Raw genomic sequence first — 24,500 nt, 5'->3', positions numbered from 1 at the left:
TAGCTTTCAAGACGAAGAACGTCGAAATACCATACCGTTCAGATTTACTCGTGAAGACAATCGCAGACCTTCTAATTTATACAGTAGATCCCCGGTGCGAGGTACGACACCACCACATGATAAACGCAACTATCCTGAGCGTGGCAATTCACCTTATCGTTCGCGAAGACGATCACCCGGAAGCTACTATCCATTTTATCCTCCACCAGGCTATTTCCCTCCAATTCCATATATACCTCCTATGCCATATCAATACCCACCTCCTGGAGCATATCCACCTCCAGTACCATATAATCTGCAATATTATCAAAGTTATCCTCCTCAAGATAACAATCAGCACAGCTCTAATAACAATTATAGCAACAATAATCCCAATAATTACAATAATCGTAACAATTATGACAATAACAATCAAAGATACGGTAACAATGGTTATAATAGCTATGATAGGAATAATTATGGAAATTGCAGTAATAATAGTAACCCACAAAACCAACAAAATAATTCAAGACCAACCTCTCCTGCACCACCTAAGGAACCTTTAAACTCCAACGCGGTTCGACGGAACGACGCGACGTCGGACAGTGCGAACCCCACGGAAACGCGTCCATCATCAATCAGATTCCTGACCGTCGAAAATTCATAATGTGGTCTGAAGTCCAGGGTAGAGGACCAGTTGTTACTCTAACAGCCCCTGAGTTGCGAAACGGCAGAGCTCGTTTCCTAGTCGACACAGGCACTGACATAAATGTTCTCAGAAAAGATGCACTGGCCCCTCGTACAGTAATTGATATCTGGGACTCAGTATCCATAAAAGGAATCACTACTGGGCGACTCGATACTTTAGGAACCACAGAAATTACATTCTTCTCAAATCCCGAAAAATTTCGCGTTCTCGAGAACCCATTGCCCATTCCAACTGATGGAATTATCGGCATAGACTTTCTAACTAAAGAAAAGGTTGAAATATCTTTTCATCACAATACCATAGTTGCAGATTCCAAACCGGTAAACCTAATCCCGCTCGAAAATACCAAAAGTGAACCATTTGATACACTCCTAGTAACTATGTTTCGAAGTGAAGACGAACCCTCAGTATTCTTTTTAAAAGCTAGAACTCGAACAGTAATACGAATCAATTTTCGTAAGACAGACCTAAAAACTGGGTTTTTACCTCGCATTGAAACTCGCGAAAATATTTTCATTGGTAATGTCTTGGTCACGACCAATGACAGTACTTGTTATGTCTACGCTATAAATGCATATGAGGACGATATCAAATTAGTCGTTCCACCACAAGAAATTATTCCCTTTGAATGCGATGGCAGTTCAGAGGATTTCTTTGACGACTCTGAAGAGAGCGATATACCGGAAGATGGTCAAGATAGATTCGAGCGCATTTGTGCTAGTCGCCGACTTGATCATTTAAATATTTTGGAAAGAAAGCATGTGCATGAGCTTATCAGCGAATTTCCGATGCTCTTCCATCTCCCTGGAGATGATCTTCCAGCTACAACAATGATGACACACTTGATTCCAACGGTTGATGAAATTCCTATATCAGTCCGTCAGTATCGTTTTCCACCTGTAGATAAGGAAGAAATCGCTCAACATGTAAATAAATTACTGAATGATGGTGTAATATCTGAATCTGTCTTTCCATATAATTCACTCCTTTGCATAGTCCCAAAGAAGCCAGATTCGAAAGGTAATAAGCGCTGGCGTATGGTAATTGACTTTAGACAATTAAACGAGAAAACCATAGGCGATGCTTATCCTCTTTCGAATATAGTTGAAATTCTCGATAGACTAAGGGGAGCAAAGTATTTTTCAGTTTTTGACATGGCTAGTGGATTTCATGAAATCAAAACTAATCCAAAGGACCAACAGAAAACTGCATTCAGTACACCAAATGGTCACTATGAGTATAACAGAATGCCATTTGGACTGAAAAACGCTCCAGCTACTTTTCAACGACTTATGGACCGAGTTCTTCTAGGTCTACAAGACGTTGAGCTATTTGTCTATCTCGATGACGTCGTTACTTTCACATCATCACTCGAAGAACACGGCATACGTGTCAGAAGACTCTTCAATCGACTAGATCAAGCCAATTTAGTCTTACAATCAGATAAATGTGAATTTCTAAATCTCGAAGTTGCATATCTTGTTCATATTATTGGCAATGGTGGTGTACGCCCAGACCCAAAGAAGACTGAAGCTATCGAAAAGTTCCCAAGACCAAAGACAGTTACGAACATCAGACAATTTCTTGGACTAGCTAGTTATTATCGTCACTTCATTGAAAACTTCTCAGGCCGTGCGAAATCATTGACAGAACTATTGAAAAAGGATAATCCATTCAACTGGACTTCAGCTCAACAAGAAAGTTTTGACGACTTACGCAAAGCATTATGTACATCTCCAGTTTTGCAATATCTTGACTTTTCTCAACCATTTATTCTAACTACTGACGCTTCAGATCTCGCTATTGGTGCGGTATTAAGCCAAGGAAAAATTGGTGAAGACAGACCAATTGCTCATTTATCAAGACTTCTCAAAAATGCAGAGCAAAATTACACAACAACCGAAAAAGAATGTTTAGCAGTTATTTACGGTATTTTGCATTTTCGACCGTACTTATAAGGACTAGTGACAGGAGGAATCTACTCTGACAACGACATCGTGAAATTAAAAGACTATATGATGTTTTCCTTAGAAAAAACTGCTGTATTAAACACTATTGCCAGAGGAGCAACAGGACAATCTGTAGCTGATAATACAAACAAGATCAACAATTTCATTGATGAAGAGTATGACAGAGAGACTAATCTTGCCAAGTCTGGTCGCACCTAGTATTATAGTCGAATATTAGGGCGCCACTGGAAGATGGACTCGGCCTTCCAGAACCGGATGTTACATGATTTTATTTTAATTAAATTAATTTTATTTATTACTCAGGGTCGTTTGTAATATTTTGTGAGTGAGAAGAGGAATCGTAGAGTAGGCTGAAATAATGTTAATTCAAATTTTATTCAATTTAAGCCCCTTGCTTTATTTTCTTACCCTGTGACAATATTTATTTCTTATGGCAAACTAATTTTTCTTATGACAAACTAGTATTCTTATGACAAACTAATTTCTTATGACAAACTAATTTCTTATGGCAAACTAAATTCCTCGTCCCCTGGATGGTTACTTATGACAAACTAAATTTTCCTCGTCCCCTGGACGGTTACTACACCCACACACCCACACACCCACTTAAATAATCTCGTCCCCTGGACGGTAAGCCTTCAATTTAAAAACCATCCCCTGGATGTATAATTATTTAAAATAACCTTATCATGTCCACCGGACCTAAATCACAGACACAGTTTTTCTTTACTTAAAATTATTGACTCTACTTTACTTTATTTAATTCATGACTTCATTTTCTTTTACTCAATTTCTAAACTCGACATAAAAATTTCACCAATAAAATTTCCAGTATAAAAATTTCACAACTATTTAATTCTTATTTATTTTCCCTGATTTATTTAATTCATTTATTAATTTTCACTGTCTTATTTAATTCAATTATATTTATTAATTAATTAATTTTGGTTTTATTCTAATTATAAATTAATTAATTTTCCACTGATAATTTTCCCATTAATATCTAATTCCAAAATTTATATATTTTATTTTCTCAATTTACTAATAATTATTTTCATTATGTAATTTAACACTCAACTTAATTCACTGACAAAATAATCCATCCTTAACTTTACTCGAGACAATTTTATCGTAATTTTCTAGCGTCTTACTTTTGATTTTATAATTTTAATCAGAATTATTTAAACATTATTTTATAAATATTTTATGACTAAATTTTACGACTAGAATTACGGTTAAAATTGACTAGAACATTCGGCCGGTGAGTTGGCGTCGCAAGGCCTTAATTTACGATCTTACACGCGGACAATTATTGTCTAGAGCGGCCGACAGGCCTGAATACTTTTATTAAGTTATTGAATTTAATTAAATTTAATTATCAAATAATTTACGCGGAAAAATTTATTTTATTCCAGCCGAGAGGCCTCGAATAGAATAAATTTAGAGTTGCGACAGAACAACGAGTACCCGGCAAAGATTTTACGGAAATTTCGAGGGCGTATTCAACTGGCCGACGGGCCTTGAAATACCGATCTAATTTACGTAACCAGTAGAAAGATGTTAAGTAATTAATTTATAATTAATTCGGCCCTCTATTAATCAAATTAGAGGCCTTAATCAATTATAAATTTTACCTTGCGAAATCCAGACGCGCTAAGTAATTTTCTGTTGCTGCTGTCTTGGTTCTGCTGGTGATGTCTGGGGACCTCTCAAGTTTACCGCCTCTCTCTCTCTCCAAATCAATTTTTCAATTTATAACCTGAGGGTTTTCTTCCTGGTGTACTCGTCGTCTCGACAACTCTCTTTCTGCTTCTTTCTCGTTCCGCAGTCCATTATATCATTTCACTCCCGTTCACTATTCCGGAAACCTATTCCCACTACCTTAGACTAAGGAAATGACGAACGGACGGGCCTTAGTGATTCATGCGACGCCCGGTGACTAGTCGCAATACTACTCGTAACTTACGAGGTCATCGGCCGGTCATTGGCGGGAACGAAATTCAAATTCAAATTAATTTAATTATTCATGTTTATTAAATTTACCCTGTTACAAGAGGCTATAAGGCTATCCCTAGCCAAAGCTTGGGGAAAGGTTTATAACTTCTTTAACACCGTGGGTACCTTCAGTGTAACACTCTTTGGAGTATATCTCACGTTCAAGGCAATTAAATTTGCAATAGACATCTTAATCCACGGCTATGCGCTACATACTAAATATGGATGGAGTGTATGGTTAATAGGAGCATTTTGGGACTCCGTCACAAATCTTCTACTACATCTACCCAAGATCGGTAAAGATATTACGCCAGACAACGTAGAGCTAAGTGAGAAAGAAAAATCTGAAGTTATTACTACTCAAAACATTTACTCGTTCTTGCCGTACGCACCACTCAATCACACTAGAGAAGTAATTTACGCTGCTCCTAGAACAGTTGGTACTAAGTATAACTTTCCTCAAGACCTGGATCCTCGCGAACATAGGACTGAACCCGAGAATACACAACAGCCACCAAACTAACCTCATGCATGCTCCTTATGTCCTTACAACCTAACTTTAAGATTAAATTAAGTTTATCAAATCTCAAGTACTCAGTAAAATTAAAATGAATAATTTTAGTGCAATCATCATCGACATGGCAACTCTAAACAAGATAATCATAATCTTCATCGCCGTCATAAGCACTACGAAAGGAACTGCTGTCCATCTAAAACCACTGGAACCCAGTTCAGGACTGCACTATGAACATCTCGCCGATATCCACCTTACTCAAGACGACTGGAAACTAACCACTATGATAGATCTAGCTTTTCTAGAGCAACTCCCTTACATAGCATAAATCTCCTGGACCAAAACTGCCGATCGACAATTGAAGAAGACGACTGCAGACACTACGTACAACTTGACGACTACAAGCGCATTCTTCGAGAATCAACTGAGTGAATGAAGTTAATAAGACAACTGGTCGGTTCTGGACAAGTAAATAATCGATCATCATTGAATGAGCAGAACAAGTTAGCCATTCTTCAACACTATCTCGACAATTTCAACAAGATTGTTTTTGCTTCCTTTCCTGAAGATTCAGTACTACTCGAGAAGAATAGACAAATAATTCCTTCAGACCTACACGATGACTTAAATCAATTAATACTACGCCACGGTAACTACTATAGATACACGACTCCTTTAAAGGAAACAAGTGGTTCAATCGCCAAAAATAATGTAACTTACTCGCACTACGTTATGCGACTGAGTTCTTGGAGTGCCCAGGCTCGAAGCTGTTTCGAAGACTATCGCAATCATATGGAAGACGTTTTGGAAGCAGTTAATTTTGTTCTAGCCGGAAAGATCTCTCTCAGGATTCTCAGTCCAAAAAGAATTTCAGAAGCCATAAAAAAAATTCATTAAAAATAATCCGCAACATCAATTGCCTATAACTGTCAAGGACCTCTACAATGAAAAAGCTTCTCAGATAATGAAACTCGAATATGAATCACTCAATGATAAATTAATTTTGACACTTCAAATACCACTAATACAGCCATCAAAATACAACTTGTACAGACTTCACGCTTATCCCGTCCAACAAATCTTTGGGAATAACACTAAGGGTTCAGCTTATATCCAACCTCGATCTGATTACTTGATGATGTCTACAAACCACGCGAGCTACTCGCTGATTCAAGAGAACGAAATTCAACAATGTCTAAGATCGGAAGGATCATATATTTGCAAACCAAACTTTGTAGTATATGAAACTGCCGTTCATCCTGCATGTGAACCTGACCGACTCGCCAACTCAAATCTCAAATCATTCCAGAGATGCGACATAAGACTCAGCAAGACCCACTATTTATACTGGAAATCTTTAGAAGAAATTAAGGGCTGGATCTACTCTGTACCACATCTGAGCTTACTTCAGGTCCAAAATCCAGGAAAACCTACAGAACATATAAAGATATCCGGCACCGGAACCTTAAGTCTAAGCCCTGAGGCTTCTATACGGATTGGCTATGTAAATTTATTTGGATCTGCGGATTCCGACCTCGAGATTTCGCTTCAACCACAACCTACCATTGGACTAAACGTAACACAACTATTCCCAGAAATAGACAATTACGAACCTCTCAGCTTCACCAACTATACGAACGACAACTCTACAAATCTACCTCTCATCGACTCATACGGATTTTTATCCTACGATTTTACTTTGGATCAAGTAAAAAGAGAACTACAAACAACTAATTTTCCCAAAAACCATAACTGTTTATCAGCAGTACACCAACATCCACGAAGACCTGGAATTTTTAGACTCTTACGAAAGAAAGTTACGTGCAAAGGTCTCCCCAACAATAGACTTACCACTGACGAAGAAAGAGACGCTAGTATAATAACGATCCAACAACATAAAAACTTGAGCCAAAGTTTCGACGATTTCTGTGAACTCACGTCATTCCTAATCCATCGAAACCACTGGAAGACAGCACAAGCTACAAGATCTTTAAATGATAAGTATTACTAAATTTTTATTATTTTTTTTTTAATTTTTTTTTCGCATCATTTTATTCAAAGCTATTTACAAACAAGAAATGATAAATACAATTAGTTATAAGATAGGACTACGCAAGCGCAGATAACCATCGGCGTCCATCATGAAATCCAAGAATACCAACGACCTAGGACACGTTTCCCTTCACCCTCCACCACCTTCGGAAACCTCCTAGAAGCGTGAGATCTACAAAAGCAGACACCTGAGACGATGAACTCCCGCATCTACAGGCTCTGTAGTCGATGCGACACCTATGCTGCGCATGACGTCACAAGCAGCCATAACAACAAGGCCCAACAACGAACGAAGAGATAATCAGAGGGACCACTTAGAATAAACGTGCTTACTCTAACGTCCCTCCTCTTCCCAAAAGGGGGAAGTTCCCATTAAACAAAGGACATTCGGTATCCGATATAGGAATAGATTCCGGACTTAAACTAAACGATGGATGTCCAAATCACGACGTTATTTTGAAAAATATAAAAAAAGAAAAGAGAAAAAAAAAATATATATATATATATATATATATATATATATATATATATATTTCAGAAGATCTTAATTTGATCAAACCAGTAAAAAAAAATAAAATCCCAACATGGTGCGATGAGGAAAACGACCAACTCATCCGCCAGCGAAATCAACAATGAATTGGAACACTCAAAAGGAAACAACAAACAACGACCTCATTAACCTTAAATGAAAAGGAAAGGAAAAACGAAAAATATAACTAAAGTGAAGGAACAAGTAAATAAAAATCAATTTCATTTTGATTTTTATTTAAAACACAACTCCAAATTTTCATAAAAAGTACAAGTATAACTAATATATAACTTAATAATAAAAAAGATAAAGAAAAATATGTATATATATATTTATATATATATATATATATATATATATATATATATATATATATATATATATATATATAATACACGTATATTTGCTCCACTACGCCGAGCGAATACCCTGAGCGCAGTAGATACAAAGTGCCCCCGGTACGTGACCTACTCCCCGTAGTTCCTCCAGGATGGCCATTATCCTCGGGGAAGCGCCCACGGCTCCACTATGGAAATGGAGAAGACATAAGCTGACCAGCACCTGGAAAACAAACAATAAAATATCATTAAATCTGGGAAAACAACATAAATAAAAAAAAACACAACAATATATACATATAACAATGCAAATAGATTACTCACTGACAACATCGAATCATGCACCAAATATTCCATCACGTGCCATGGCGTGCATCCAATCAACCACTGGGCATCTTGGGTAGTCATAGGAGAGAGAGCCGCTACTAAAGGATCCGTATACGGGATCACGCACCCATGACCCTCCTGGAACGTAATCCTGAACGGGATTTTAAACAGCGGTCGGCTTCCCAAGAAAACATATGCCCCCGACAACGGCAGTAGTATAGGACTTATTGGGGGTTAAGCCAGTGGCCCGTTCAATAAGGGATTGTGCGCTGCTGTAGGAGTGGCAGTCTTCCTTTTCCTCGGTTGACCCTTGTCGGATTAAGGCGCCCTCCGCTTCCGGGAACGAGCTACGGACGGTCCTCCCTCTTCACGCGAAGCCTCGCGAATCTCATTGGAACCACCAGGAGTTGGCTCCAACAACTGAAGATCAGGACTTCTAGGGCTCACCATACCAGACCCTTCGTCCTCGTCAATCACCAGTGCTTGACTATGCCTGGGTGAATTAAGCACAGTCACCGCTGACGTTGGACGGTGTCGTTACAAAAAGAAAAAATTAATAATAAAATAAAAATTTATACGAAAAGAAAAGGGTAAAAAAAAAAAAAAATAAAATAAAAACCAACAACAAAACGAATACTTACGATGTACTCCATAGTGTCCAACCAATGCGATTTAATTGGGGGCGGCCTATTCGCCCACTCCAATAACTCCGGAGTCGTTAGCACTCCAGGGTGCCGGAAGCGCCGGTTCCCGAAATCGTCACCCTCCTCCAATTGGGACAACTGAGAAATAAAAAGAGTTTAAAAAGAAAAAAAAAATATATTTTTTTATATTTTATATAAATATAAATAAAACATTTTAAATTCTAGTAAGAACTCACCATAACCTCCTGATCACTCGTCGAAGTTGATGGCCACGGGTCACGGTACCCCATTACCACCAGGCTCGTCCGCTGAGACAAATCCAGAGGTTTGGACTGAACCTCAGCTTCCTCGACGAAGGCCGACTCCACTCGCTCGTGGATCACCACCTGTACTCGTGGATCTTCGCCGAGGAAGCCACTCACCAGACGGTCACCCAGAACACCACCTTCTTCGGTGACACGGAAGTTCACTACTTCTTCGGTGACGACAATATCATCACCAGACATAATCTCGTCGATTTTAATTCGATACATGATCGATCAACTTCACTTTAAACACGCGGTGTAAAAAAAATTTGTGAGTGACGACTAGAAAAATTTTAGCTACCGAAGAAAACTACCGAAGACCAAAAACATCGAGAAAAGTGGGATCAAGGGCCAATCAACAACGAAGACGTCGACTAAAATCTAAATTTTGGAAGGGATGCATCTCGGTCTAATGCAACGACACAGCGCCGCGATTTATCCGAAAAGCTATAAAAAAAAGGAATCATAACCGATCGATTCCATAACGATAAGGATTAACGGAACACCATTCACAACGAGCAATCTGATACCAAAAGCTATAAAATTTTAATAAAACTAAAAGAGAAATTTTTCTAATTTAAAAAAAAAAAACGAGGAGTATTAACCATAAATATAAAAGAACAACAACCAAAACGTCCCCTCAAGGGGAAACGCATCCGAATACTGAGAAAAGCTATAAAATTCTAAGTACAACCAAAAGACAACAACTGGCCATAGAGGAAGAAACGGGACCCGTAATCTAAGTGATCAACGAGGACCACCTGTATATACTAAATTAAAATATTTCACATTCAATACAATGTACAAATGTAAGGTTAAAACGCAATCCGTATTAATCAGTTCTCTACATTTTTATTTACCCATAAATTAAAGTCATCGAGGACGACAACGAATCTAAGGGTAGAGGTGTAACAATCGATATATACGTATCGTGATTTAACCATTTTTTTTTATTTTCTTTCAAGAAGGGTTTACCAAACTACGCGCCAACTCTTCTCATCGAGATCCTTTCACTTTTCGTAGGTACCTATGTAAGTGCGAGCACGATGAGTAAGAATAGACGAAGATCGACAGATATGATAATATACCTGTCTCTCTCTCTCTCTATCCATCAAAAGGGACAGAGTCTATGCTCAAACCCAACTACGTCTCTTAGCTGTATACTCATCTTGCATCCACGCTTACATCTATTTACCTATACCGGATCCATGTACTTACTCATCATGTTGTTGTCTGAAATGATGAGATGGACCGGTTGGTTGCATAAGAAAACCTATGACTTTCCCATCAAAATTAGAGTATATAAACTGCCGAAAATCTAACGAAGGCAGTCAATCGCTAATCTGACCTAACCTTTGTCGGATCTCGAGTCACTCGCCAGGTAATCTCTGCCGGTTCTCGCTCCTAAGTTCTATAAGTTCAAAATCTCCGGTTAGTTCTAGGCCCAAGTCCGACTAGTACCGCGAATCAGAGATAAAATCTTAATCGTTGTCCATGTGACGGTCCACCGCCTAGGCAATCAGGCTCCTTGGCCAAATACCTAGATTTTAATCTTGCAAAAATCGCGGACGATTCGACTCACCAGATCATCGGTCTCGTGACGGTCTATAGCCTAGGAATCCAGACTTCTAGATCAAAACCCTAAATAAAATTAAGTATTCATACTCGCACTCGACAGATAGGGGAGTGTATCTGCTTGGCACCCCAGTAGCTCCGAGTCCGAAAGGTGCATCAAATTCAACTGAGTAAAATCCCTAAGCCACGGGCAGGGTCCCAGCGAATCAAACAAAAACAATTCCGCGATCATAAATTCAAAGTGGTGAATTATGAGAGAGTGTGATCAGCGAGATTGTAAACCACCTCAAGCTGAGTGGTAAGTTAATTATATTTGTTTAATTTTAGTACACACATGTAAAACAACATTATAATTTTATAAGAATATACAGATTCTTTTCTTTTTTTTAAAACATCATCTTTCTCTTATTTATACCTCTTACTCTAACATTCCTAAGTCAACGGATACAGAAAGAGACAGACGTAAGAGAACAGGGACTAGTTATTCTAGTTATTTTCTTTTTAATTTTAAGCTCTTAAAATCGATCAAAAGACTTTTTATGAACTTGACATTGAAATGAAAATTACTAGAAAACAATGCGAAATTTAAAAAACTTTGTTCGACATAATTTGTAAGGAATAAAATCATCTACAAAGAAAGTCCGATTATATTTTGTAATAAGTCTGATAGTTTCGCTGGTAAATAAGAAATTAAAATTTAATATAAATTCGATTTCAAGCTCAAATAACTTTTCAACAAATGGATTTCTCAAAAAACGATAAGATAATTTTCTTGAAGAGAGCATTCAATTCTCTACAAAAATAAGTCTGCAGATTTTTCCTACGGCGCATTGTAAGCTAGTTATAAAAATCAGAAGACACCAAAAAAATTTTTCCCATGTTATTCTTATGGAAAATAGAATAGTGCGATGCGGAACCCCTTAATGTTAATGTTAAGAACTCTAATTTTCACAGTTGAATATATACATACATTACCGAGAGGTTATCCTTGTCAAGTCTGGTCGCACCTAAGTATTATAGTCGTATATTAGAATGCCACTGGAAGATGGGCTCGGCCTTCTAGAACCGGATGTTTTAATGTTAATTGAAAAAAATTAATCAGGGTTGTTTTGCAATATTTTGTGAAAGAGGAGAGGACTGTGAAATAAGCTCGATTAATTTATATATAAAAGTTAATTTGATTTCCTTTATTATAAGCACCTTGTTATTCATTTTATTATTCTTAAGACAAACTAATTTTTTTATGACAAACTAATATTCTTATGGCAAACTAAATCTTTCTTATGTTAAACTAAATTTTTTTTATGATAAGCAATCGTCCCCTGGACGTTTCCACACTTCATCATGCTTAATTTTATTCGTCATACGGACACTCCTACACTTCCACACATGTGAAAAGATCGTCCCCTGGCCGTCAAACCTTAATATTTCCGATTAAAATGTCATCCCTTGGACGTTAACTTTAGTTACTAATTAAAAGACCGTTCCCTGGCCGTTAACCGAAATTTATTTTAAAACTGTCCCCTGAACGTAATCTTAACCTAGCTTTATTTGTCCACCAGACCTAAATCCCAGACACATTTTCATTTGCTTAAGATTAATTCCGAATCTACTTAAAACTCTAGTCGATTTGTACCTTCAGTATTACCACTATCTTTTTCACTCGATCTCTCAGACTCTAAATTCTCAATGTAAAAATCTTCACTTTAATTTATTCTACTTATAAACTTATTACTTCATTTAATTCACTGAATTTGCATCCGTTAATTAATTAAATTTGTTTGAATTTGAGTATTAATTAATTAATTTCACTCGTAATTTTTCCCTTATTAATTCCTCACAGTTATAGTACATTAATTTTTACTTCACGACAAAACAATCTGTTTTTCTTAATTTTACTCAATATCAATTTATCAAAACTCCTAACATCCTTTTATAACTTCAATTTATTTTATTTAGAAACTTAATTATTTTGACGACTAGAATGTGCAATTAATTCGGGCCCAAATATTATTTTCACTTGTGACTAGAATCAGTTATAAATTGACGAGAAACTCGGCTAGTGCATTGGCATCACCAGGCCTGAATTAATAGACGGAATCAAGTAATTTATTTATTTAATAATTGAATAATTCGGCCAATGGAATATTTCGGCCTGAATTACTTTATAGACAATATGAGCACATTAATTTATAGCAGCCGATGGGCCTGAAATAATGTAATAATGAATTTAATGGAATCATTTACCGGATCATGCACACAGGAAATTATTTCATTCCGGCCCATAGCTCTTGAATAAAATAATATAGAGTTATGGGCAAGATGGTGGATAAGAGTGGCGCGATAGCATTCGAGAACACGACACTCGACGCGTGGTTGAAACGGCCCACGGGCCTGAGAAATGATATTAAGCAATTAATCCCTAAATCCTAAAATCCATGGCAAGAAGCCGAAGGTCAGGTAAAAAGGCCCAATTACGCCGGATTATTCGTACGATCCACGAGGATCTCAGTCGTTCAGCTCACTAACATCGCCACCTAGAGATTGTTGCCGAGGAAGTCCTCCTCAATCCGGTGACGTTGGTCATTCCCCATTCGGGTATCGCGTATTCCCATGAAATTTTATTTTAATTTAATTATTTAAATCGATTAAATAAACGACCCATCAGTGTATTAATAAAATAAAATAATTTTATTTTCCGTCGGCGTATGAAATCAGTAATGAATATAAATTCTTGCCGTCGGGAAACGCCCGTGAATATATTCGTGATCGTTAGTGCTTAACAGTACGAAAACTGTTATAAAACTCTACCGAGTACAACGGTGGCCCTGGCTATGTCGTGTCCTGTAGCCACGAACTACAGTCACAACAATTTTCCGAATGATTATCATTAATTAAATTTAAATTATTAATGTAAATATAAATTACAATTTATTTATTGTTGGTTCAGAAGACGGGAAAAGGTCTCAGGATGAAGGTCGACTCGTTCTGGCCGGACACGCCGCTGAAATGATACTTATTGTAAATGACGCTGGCGATAAAAAATTTATATTCAGAGACTGAATTAAATTATATATATAATTAAACTTTATTTAACCAAGGTTCCTAAATAACTACAAAGTTTCCCCTTTATAACTTAATTTTAATATATAATTGATTAATGAAACTGGGCGTCCAGCGACAAATGTATATATTAAAATACGCACAACTTTACTGGACTTGGAATAGTGTAATTTTTGTGTCGGAAATATCCCGGGCGCGTTGAAGAGAGAGAGAGAGATAATTCACGGAGAAATTATATATGTCTGTTTAAATTTTACTTATTGGGATTCGGTTGACTTACTGGAGGTACGGGTCTGCGATTTATTTCGATGACTCCCTGGACTTCCTTGAAATTTCCCTCTGGCACCTTCCAGGTCCTTGAGTAGTATGTCTGGCATACAACACTGCACTCACCGCGATAGATGGTTTTATAAATCAATTTAGGATTAAGAAATTCTCCCGAAGACAAAATATCGAAAGCAAAATACTTCGTAAATTTCTGTAGCTATACGTATATATATATATATATATATATATATATATATATATATATATATATATATATATATATATATATATATATATATATATATATATATATATATATATATGTGGGATATACCACAGTTTTGTCATCATAATAGCGTCTACAATTCTTATCAGATCCTAATGAAATTTTCTACACTTATTCTATAGACGATTATCGCGATTAAGTTCGAAGATGGGCTAAATCGGTCAATTAGTTCAGAAGTTATGACTGTTTGAAATTTCCACGATTTTTCGGAAAATCAGGTTTTATCCTCTTTCAAGTTCATATAATTTTAAAACTGATAGACAATTTCCGTAAACAGTATCTGAAAGCTTGTCTAATAAGCTTTAATTTGTGACCTCAAACTTTATGATTTGACCTTTTCTTTCTATAATTTGATAGCCTTGAAAATTTTAATGGAATCAAAGAAAGATGAAAATATGGTTTTCATTCCACGTAACTTATACATACCCCATTACAATAGAATTTTATCATTTGTATCTTAGTGTGCACAAAATAAGCCGTTAAATTTACAGCTATTTTAAATTTTAAAAGTATTCCTTTTATTATGCATGATGTTTCAATTGTACCTGTACGTCCTATAATTATAACTGGTATTGCCATCGTAATAGCGATTACAATTATGATCTCATACTAGTTAAATTTTCTATACTTTGTCTACGTGAAGGTTAGTTTGGTACAGTACCTATATAATGTTTTGTCAAATTACCTATCTGAAGTTCTTTGTCAAAAATAGTCGTTGTCCTTTTTTACCCCCTCTCTTAGAAAATGAGCCTAATTTTATATCATGACTATATCCTAACAAGTATCACTAGATATGTATGTATGAAACTTTTTATATAGATTAATTGGGAAATCTACCTTCCGTTTCGGCTGCCGAATGGCCTTTTCTAAATTTAAACAGATTAAGTAGGATTTGAATTTTTTGAATTATCTCGGTTAAATAGAGCATTTCCTTGTGTGTAATCTAATATAAAAAGTTTGGTTTGGTTATATATGCTCATGTATCATTTGTTTCCGAAGTAATTTCATCATTATTATATGAATTATTATTTATAGTATAGAGGATGCTTTGCCCTTACTGAAGTTTCTCATGGGACAAATGCAAAAGGTATGAGAACGACTGCGACTTATGACGTTAGTTCACGATGTTTTATTTTAAATACACCAGACTTCGAAGCTGCTAAATTTTGGATCGGAGGGCTAGGTACATTATGAATATTTTTTTTATTATTGTTTTAATACCCTATCCACTGTATTGTTATTTGGTTTAGGTAAACAAGCAACACATGCAGTAGTTTTCGCTCAATTAATAACACCAGATAATATTCGACACGGTCTCAATATTTTTGTCGTTCCCATTAGAGACCCAAATACCATGGTACCGATGCCAGGGTTAACGATAGGTGATTTAGGTGAAAAAGTTGGACTTAATGGTGTAGATAATGGTTTTATAATGTTTCACAACTTTAAAGTACCGAGAAAAAATTTGTTGAATAAAATGTGTGATGTTACACCAGATGGAAAATTTGTATCAACGATTAAAGATCAAAGGAAACGATTTGGTAAATTTGAATTATTGAATATTAGGTCATAATTTATAAAAATATAAATTTGAAAATAAATTATAATAGGTGCGTCACTCGGAACTCTTTCTCTTGGCCGAGCTAACATAACCAATATTTGTTGTAAATACAGTTCATTAGCAATGGTTATTGCAGTTCGTTACTGTGCTGTTCGTAAACAATTCGGACCACCAGAAACTGAAGAATGGCCAGTTCTAGAATATCAGGCATTAGTAATTAAACTATCTGTTATCATTGTTTTTTATGGTCCTATCAAATTAATTAATTGTGCTATTTACAGTACGGAAGATTAATGCCGTGGTTAGCAGCTACATATGCCATACTTATTTTTTCAACAACTTTTTTAAAACAAGTTCAAATATTTCAAGCTCATTTATTAAATCCCGAAACAAAAGAGAAAGCAGCTGCTGAAGGTTTGGAAATTCATGCTCTTTCTTCAGCTACAAAACCTCTTTGTTCTTGGACTGTTAGAGACATTATTCAGGATTGCCGAGAAGTTTGTGGTGGGATGGGATATCTTAAAAGTAATTTTTAATATACGATGCATAATAAAGGCTTGAGCCATAAGAAAATATTTATATATCTCATGGTTTTAGTCGCTCGCTTAGGAGATTTGAGGGCAGATCATGATGCTAACTGTACATATGAAGGTGAGAATAATGTTTTAGTTCAACAAGCAAGCAATTGGCTTCTGACTTTCTCTTCTAACTTTACCACTGGTACATCTATACCTTCGCCTTTGAAATCAATTGACTTCTTAGCTCGAGGTAAAAAAATTCTTCAAGATAAATTCACTTGTACGACTTTAGAAGAAACTTTGGAACCTAGAAGTAAGTTTAATAATTAATGTCATAATTGAGAATTGATCGAAATTAAAAAGAAGTCAATTCGGATTTTTTCGATCAAAGTAGGGTGAGTGCTCCACAAGATGGCAATGCTACTTTGGTATATAACTAACTGCATTCTTTATCCAAAAATGGAACATGAATACTCTTATTGACCATGTACGAGCATGGTAGCGAGCATTAGATATCGGTGTATTTTTCTTTACAGAATAATACTATAGTTGCTAGGGATCAATTTGGAAATTTTTAAAGAAATGTCACCAAGGTATTTAAATCAATATTTGCCTTCAAATATTAAAATTAAATACATTGGTCTTATAAACTAACACGTAAAAATTGACATAATTTTCTATGTTAAAGTCTTGAATGTAAAAAATAAACAGAAAAAAAATATTGGTTCAAGAGGAAATTTATTAATGATGATTTAAGCCAACAAAGTTATTGTCATCCCTAACTCCCTTTATTGCGAGACAGTCACTATCTATATTCACTTTGATATTGTGCTCATACACTCTTCAGACACCCTTTTTATAGTAACATTTTAATTTTAATCACATTTATGACGAAAATCTCGTTTCAAAAAATTAACTGATGTCGTTACGCTACTCTTGCTCAGGTGTCACCACAGATTCTTAGCTTGACATGAAAATTACTTGTGTACCTACCACTCTGTTACGGCCTGGTAGATATCTTGGCGCTGGCGTAGTTGAGCGGTCGATTTAAATTGGACGTAATGAAAACTTACATATAATTATAAATAATTAGCTGACCCGGCAGACTTCGTACTACCTCAATCGATTGTAGGGCAAAATAAAAAAATTAACTCTGTTTAGGTTTCCACTATATAAAATCGATGTATTATCGTTCGATGGACGTTATGGCTCAATAAATTATAAATTTAGTTTGAACGGAATATAGTATAGTGGCGGATAGCTTAACTAGTAGAGCACTTGGAGCGATACCGACATGGTCTGGGTTATATTTCCAGTTCGAACTATCTATGAGGCTTTCCACGCCAAATCAGACACCATTTAGCTTTTGAACCTTGGATTGTTTTGAAACATTTCAATCTTTTAACATAGGTTGAAAGAGACCTTCATGATTTTTTTCAAATTTTTTTCTCCATTCGTTTTCGAAATATCGAAATTTGAAAAAGGAAGAGATTTTTCTTTCGAATGCCTGTATTTTTGCGGAAAGTGGTTTAAACGAAATTTTCAAAAAGTCAAAAAATATTTGTTTTTAGATATCTTTTCGTTAAAAAATAACAAAAAAATAGTATATAACAATCCAAGGCCAGAAAGTTGGATTTCCTGGCGCATGGGATATAGGAGCCGAGGCTTCTGTACTCCATGTGTTAGGGTATCCAACATTTTGGCCGTGGGTTGTATACTATTTGTCTTGATCTCCAACCGAAAGTACGGAAATACGGACAAAGTTGGGGGGAGGAGGCGGCCCGCCCGACTTTTGCAAAGCCGAGGCGAATCCGAGGTTTTGCTGGTCGGGGCAGGCTAAAAAAAAAATTTGAAAAATAATTGACCCGTCAGGCTATTCCTGGAGCTCAGACAGCGCCCCTAACTTTTTCAAATATTTCAATGGTTTCAAGTCTCATAACCGTATTAAAATTATATTAATTAATTAATAAAAAATCAAAAACTTCATTAAGAAAGGGAAAATGTAGTCGTAATTTCGCTAAGATATAGATTTAAAAAAAATTACTTGCAGTTGATATCAATTGGAAGCTAAACGAAATTTGTAAAATAAATTTCAGTAAAATTTTCATACCAATTTTATAATTCGAATTTCCAAATTTTATACGCTAAAATTTATTCAACAAATTTTGTTTAACTTCTGATTGATATCAATTGCAAGTCATTTTTTTAAAATTGCATACCTCGGTGAAATTACGACGACGTTCCTTTTTTTTCAATTAAGGTTTTAGTTTTTTTTTAATTAATTAAAAAAATTTTCATATGGTTATAATAGGTGAAAGCAATTGAAATTTTTTAAAAACCGAGTGGTACAGTCTGAGAATGCCTTGAATAACACTTAGTAGTATTAATTCTTAAAAAACATAGTAATTATCATGATTTAAAATGATCTGTGTTGGTTATGTTGTTGGTTATATTGAGCCGTCAGTACCCCGGCACTGTATACTATACATTTTATAGTGTATTATTCATGCGTGAGTATACTGACCCAAGCAAGCTTGTGAATATAGTTACACGACTGAGCCAGAAAAAAACGTAGTGCACCAGAGCGTGCTGTAGTTCATGTAAGCCACAAAAGTTGTTCTTTCTGGAGCCAAAAGCGGCCAGGAGGTTCGTACTTTTGGGTCGGGGATCAAGAAAAAAATTTAGAACCACGCTTCTATTGAAATTTTAACTTTTAAGAATAAATTGTCAATTTACGAAAAACACGTACTGATCGATTTTCCTCATAATTTCCCACAGCAAATTGTCACCCATTCTACAACTTTTCCAGCTATGCTTATCATGGGACAAAGATGGGATCTATTTTTTTTAGATTTCTTAAATTTTATATTCCAGTTTTTTTTTTTTTTAAATTGCCTTAACATAATAGCATGCTCAGGATTTACTGTTAATAATTATCTGACACACAACTTTCATCAAAATTCCCAAATTTCTTTCACATAAAAATTGTTACTAATTAATTAATAAATAATACTTCCAATTAATAACAATAATAATTAATTAATATATAATAATTTTTCTAAGGACATAAGATTAGGAAATTTTGATGATAAATGTGTCTGATAATTATTAACAGTAAATAATGAACATGCTATTATTTTAAGACATTTTTCATGAAAAAAAACTGGAACATGAAATTTAAAAAATTAAAAAAAAAAGATCCCATTGTTGTCTCATTATGAGTATAGCTAGAAAAGTTGAGGAATAAATGACAGTTTGATGTGAAAAATTATGAGGAAAATCGATCAGTACGTGTTCTTTGTTAACCCGTGAAAAATGAATCATACGTGGCCATGTATGGCCGTATATGCTCTATGTATAGCCATAAATGTATGATTCATTTTTCACGGAAATGCACGCCTTGAACGCTCATCCTGTGAAAAATGAATCATGCATAGCCGTATATGATTCATGTATGGTCATATGTGGACATATTAACGTTTTTAGTACAGTCATGGATGGCCATATACAGTCATACAAAACCATGTATGGCCATACATGTCCTTGTATGGTTCATATATGACCATGCATGACTGTATTAAAAAAGTTGGTATGTCCATGTATGGCCATACATGCTCAATGTATGGCCAAGTATGGTTATGCATGGCCATGTATGAATAATTTTTCATGGGTATATATATAAGCATTCGAGCTGACTATTACAATTACTTATAAACAGGATGTCGTAGTGTTACCGAAATAGGAAATTTTGATATCACTAACATTATATTGATGATTATATTATGCCTTTTTGAAAGTGATTATATTCTTTGAACCTTACGTGGTACAAATAAACTTTGTTGTAACTGTCGGTCGCATAGCCTAGCCATCAGAGCGTCGGTCTCTCGTACGGAAGGTCTCGGGTTCGAATCCTACTGAAGCGGTTGCGGTCATTAATAAGTCTCGCGTTTTTTCTTTGAATTAAAAATTTCCCTTTCGATTAGGAATTTAATTATTCGAATATCTGATAATCCCTGCGACGTCAAAATAATTGAAAAAAAAAAAAAACTTTTTTTTAACGTAGTTAAAATTCCTATACATAGTCCATATCAAGTAATATATGGCCATATCAAGCTATGTATAGCCGTGCATGGCTATACATGGCCATGTATGGTCATATGTGGCCATATATGGACATGTCTGGCCAATTTTCATACATGGTCATGTATGATTCATTTTTCACGGGAATTGACAATTGATACGAAAAAGTTTACATTTCAATAGAAGCGTGGTTCAAAAAAATTTGTTAATATTCTTTACTGAAACGTTGTCTTAAAATGAACATTTTTAGTCTCTTTGAAAATTTTATTCAAACCACTTTTCGCAAAGTTACAGGCATTTGGAAAAAAATCTCTACATTTTTCAAAATTCGATATTTCGGAAACGGTTACGGAAAAGAGTTTAAAAAGTATCATGAAAGCCTCTTTCAACCTATACCAAAAGTTAAAAAAGTTACAAAAAAATCCAAGGTACAAAAGCTAAATGGTGTCCGATGTGGCGTGGAACGCCCCTTACATTTTTCTCAATTTATCTATAAATTGTCTTATTGAGAAGGTTTGCATGTTTAGGTTTCCACTAAATTAAATTGGTTTCCACGATATAAAAAACCAATTTAATATAGTGGAAACCTAAACATGCAAACCTTTTCAATAAGATAATTTATAGATAAATTGAGAAAAATATAGATAGCCCGAACTGGGAATGTAGCCCAGACCATGTCGGTATCGCGCTGAGTGCTCTACCAGTTGAGCTATGCGACACTATACAATGCAAGGGTTTGTTCTTGCTTCCCTGTACCCGGAAGTTCGAGCAATCCTCCTTGTCCGGCTGCATCGATTATGAGCAACTGGGTTCTGAAATACCTAGTATGACTGAGTACGCAGCCTGATTACAGGATAGAGAGAATGATGTAATGAATTTAGTTTATAGTATGATTTTCTTTATTATAATATTGTTTAATTGATTTTATTGATGTTCTGATTATTTGCAAACGTGATTTACTGAATATATGGACATTTAGATTATGAAGGAAAACCAAAAGAATTATTGTATTGATATGCGTAAATAGGAGATTCTGGGTCTGATCTCATCCGTAACATAATCGGTTTGAAGAATTTATTTTACACAATATGACTATTTCTAGTAATAAAATTTAACAACTTAAATAATTTATCTTAATTATTTCCATCAACAAGCCAAAATGAAATTCCAAGATTTATATATAATTTTCAACGAATTAAAAGAAAAATAAAATTTAACAAAATTCTAAATATAAATAACTTCGCGTTTGGCAAACTTATAATTAACTGCATGTAGACTTACATCGATGATCTTCAAATTACGTAGGATATTCTGGACGTGGACTGCAACATACTTGATTGACCCTTTTGCAAGACTATTGGTGAAGACTCGATATTATGGCACAGATTTTATTACATAGATTAAAATGAAATTTATCAACTGACTAGACTTTTACAACAAATGAACTGACTAGACTTTTTCAGTAAATGAACGGACTTGGCATTAAATTAACGGACTTTACAATACAACGAATTGACTAGACTTGACTAGTATGAAAGATAGACAGCAATGTGTGCTTAGTGAGCTGGAGAGTGTAGATTAAGGACCTCGCTAGGCGTCCTTATCCCTTCTCTACCGTAAGATGGACGGTGGAGTAAAGGACCTTCATGATATAATGTAATTTTAATAGTTATTATACTAAAAATTACGTTTATCATTAAAAAATTGTTATTATTAGTGAACTAATAATAATAATAATAATAATAATAATAATAATAATAATAATAATAATAATAATAATAATAATAATAATAATAATAATAATAATAATAATAATAATAATAATAATAGTAATAATAATAATAATAATAATAATAATAATAATAATAATAATAATAATAATAATAATAATAATAATAATAATAATAATGATAATAATAATAATAATAATAATACTAATAATAATAATAGTAATAATAATAATACTAATAATAATTTTTTTTTTTTCCCAGCTGATTGCTAGATGCTAAGTGTATGCTAACTGCGTATTAACTGAGTTCATCGCTAATTGCTCGCCCTTATATAGCTATAAATCTGAGGAGGGGTCATCCACGTGACCTCGCCTGAACTTCCATCTAGGATGTTTGGCACACTGACCCATGGGCCTCTTTCGGAGTCTCGGTGAACCGGGTAGCGAATATGCGTTGATAAGGGTGGTGTGTGAAGTGAGGGGCTCCCTGAAATGGTGCAACCGATTTGAGCAGTCGAACCTCTAGCTGCCCCGCTACAACTAAACTTATCTTTATTCACCTTTCAAACCTTTTTCGAAATTCCAAAAATAATTCAAGACCAAAATTAGCCAAATCAGTTCAGCCGTTCTCGAGTTTTAGCGAGACTAACGAACGATCATTGATTTTTATTTATATAGAAAATTCAGTATGGGTTGAACAGCCACCATATGGTGGTTGTACTAAACTGGTTGTGAGATTGTAGATGGGGCATTCCACGCTAAATCGGACGGTTTCAAAAATTTTTTTTCCGCGTTCCTTAATTTTGTGGTATTTTTTAGTACCTCTCAAAAGAGGCTTCCTGGTAAACTTTGAGATTTTTTTGATCAATGGTTCAAAAATATCGAATTTTAGAAAAAACCTCTCTTTTAATGGTTTTTTGATCATAACTTTCGTAATATTGGTCGGACTTCAATTTTTTTTTTTTTTTTTTTTTCAAAATTTTCGTTTTTCGATGGCCTTTACAACAAGAAATTCAAAACAAATACAAGGAATGCTTTCAATTGTGATTTTTCAATTTTAAGTTTTCAATAGTGTTTTGAAAAAAATATGTATGCTACGATTTTCTTGAAAATTTTCTATCTTAAACTTCTATGCGTTCTGCCACTTTTAAGTCTGGTCCGGTAGTGGGCCTTCCATAATTACTATTTTTGTTCGATTTTTGAAAATTAAAATAATTTTTTTTTTCGCTATAAATAATTATAAGTACCGGTTTGTAACACTGTATACTTGTTTTTCTTGTATATTATAAAGTGATTTCAATATTTTTTTGTTCTAAGTAGGGATTCAAAAGCATTCAGTAAAAGTTGATGCTATTTATGAGCAGTTATAATAAACGCTTTATTTATTAAGAAGCAACTATTTTGAAGCAAAAGAAAAATTAAATTTGCTATACAATACAGCTAAGACCATTACAGGAGCTCAGAAATTCCATATAATTATGCGAAAGAGCGCAGCGTATGAAACAATCATTAATATAAAATTTTCGAAAGAACATGGAAACAATTAAAGACGTTTGCAGTACAGTTTCGTCGCTTTTTCGAATAATTATATGAAATTTTTGAGCTCCTGTAATGGTCTTAGCTGTATTGTATAGCAAATCTAACTCTTCTTTTGTTTTGAAATAGTTGATTCTTAATAAATAAAAACATTTATTACAACTGTTCATAAATAGCATCAACTTTTACTGAATGCTTTTAAATCCCTACTCAAAACAAAAAAATATTGAAATTAATTAATAATATGCAAGAAAAACAAGTATACAGTGTCAAAAATCGGTACTGATAATCATTTATAGCGAAAAAAAAATTATTTTAAATTTCAGAAATCGAAGAAAAAATAGTAATTATGGAAGGCCCGCTACCGGACCGAGCTTAAAAGTTGCAGAATGGATAGAAGTTTAAGATAGAAAATTTTCAAAGAAATCGAACGATACATCTTTTTTTTAAAACACAGTTGAAAACTTAAAATTCGAAAATCTCGATTAAAAACATTTCGTATATTTGTCTTGTATTCTTTGCT

The 24,500-nt window shown here is 34.7% G+C and overlaps 1 protein-coding gene across 13 annotated transcripts in view; it reads left to right on the top strand.

Moving 5' to 3' along the window:
- LOC103574506 (peroxisomal acyl-coenzyme A oxidase 3) overlaps positions 1–24,500 on the top strand; it is a 343,167-nt gene that overhangs the window by 172,679 nt on the left and 145,988 nt on the right. For all 13 annotated transcript variants that reach the window (XR_008403729.1, XM_053739241.1, XM_053739246.1 and 10 more), the window contains 5 exons: positions 15,589–15,736; positions 15,804–16,094; positions 16,164–16,327; positions 16,396–16,639; positions 16,712–16,945. Coding sequence is in view for 12 of the 13 variants with exons in the window: in XM_053739241.1 (XP_053595216.1) it covers positions 15,589–15,736; positions 15,804–16,094; positions 16,164–16,327; positions 16,396–16,639; positions 16,712–16,945 (1,081 nt within the window). In the remaining variant the exon portion in view is untranslated. The remainder of the gene's footprint in view (positions 1–15,588; positions 15,737–15,803; positions 16,095–16,163; positions 16,328–16,395; positions 16,640–16,711; positions 16,946–24,500) is intronic.

This window comes from Microplitis demolitor, chromosome 5 (genome assembly GCF_026212275.2).
Source record: "Microplitis demolitor isolate Queensland-Clemson2020A chromosome 5, iyMicDemo2.1a, whole genome shotgun sequence".
In the NCBI taxonomy this organism is placed as follows: Eukaryota; Metazoa; Arthropoda; class Insecta; order Hymenoptera; family Braconidae; genus Microplitis; species Microplitis demolitor.
This window is presented reverse-complemented; position numbering and strand designations above follow the sequence as displayed.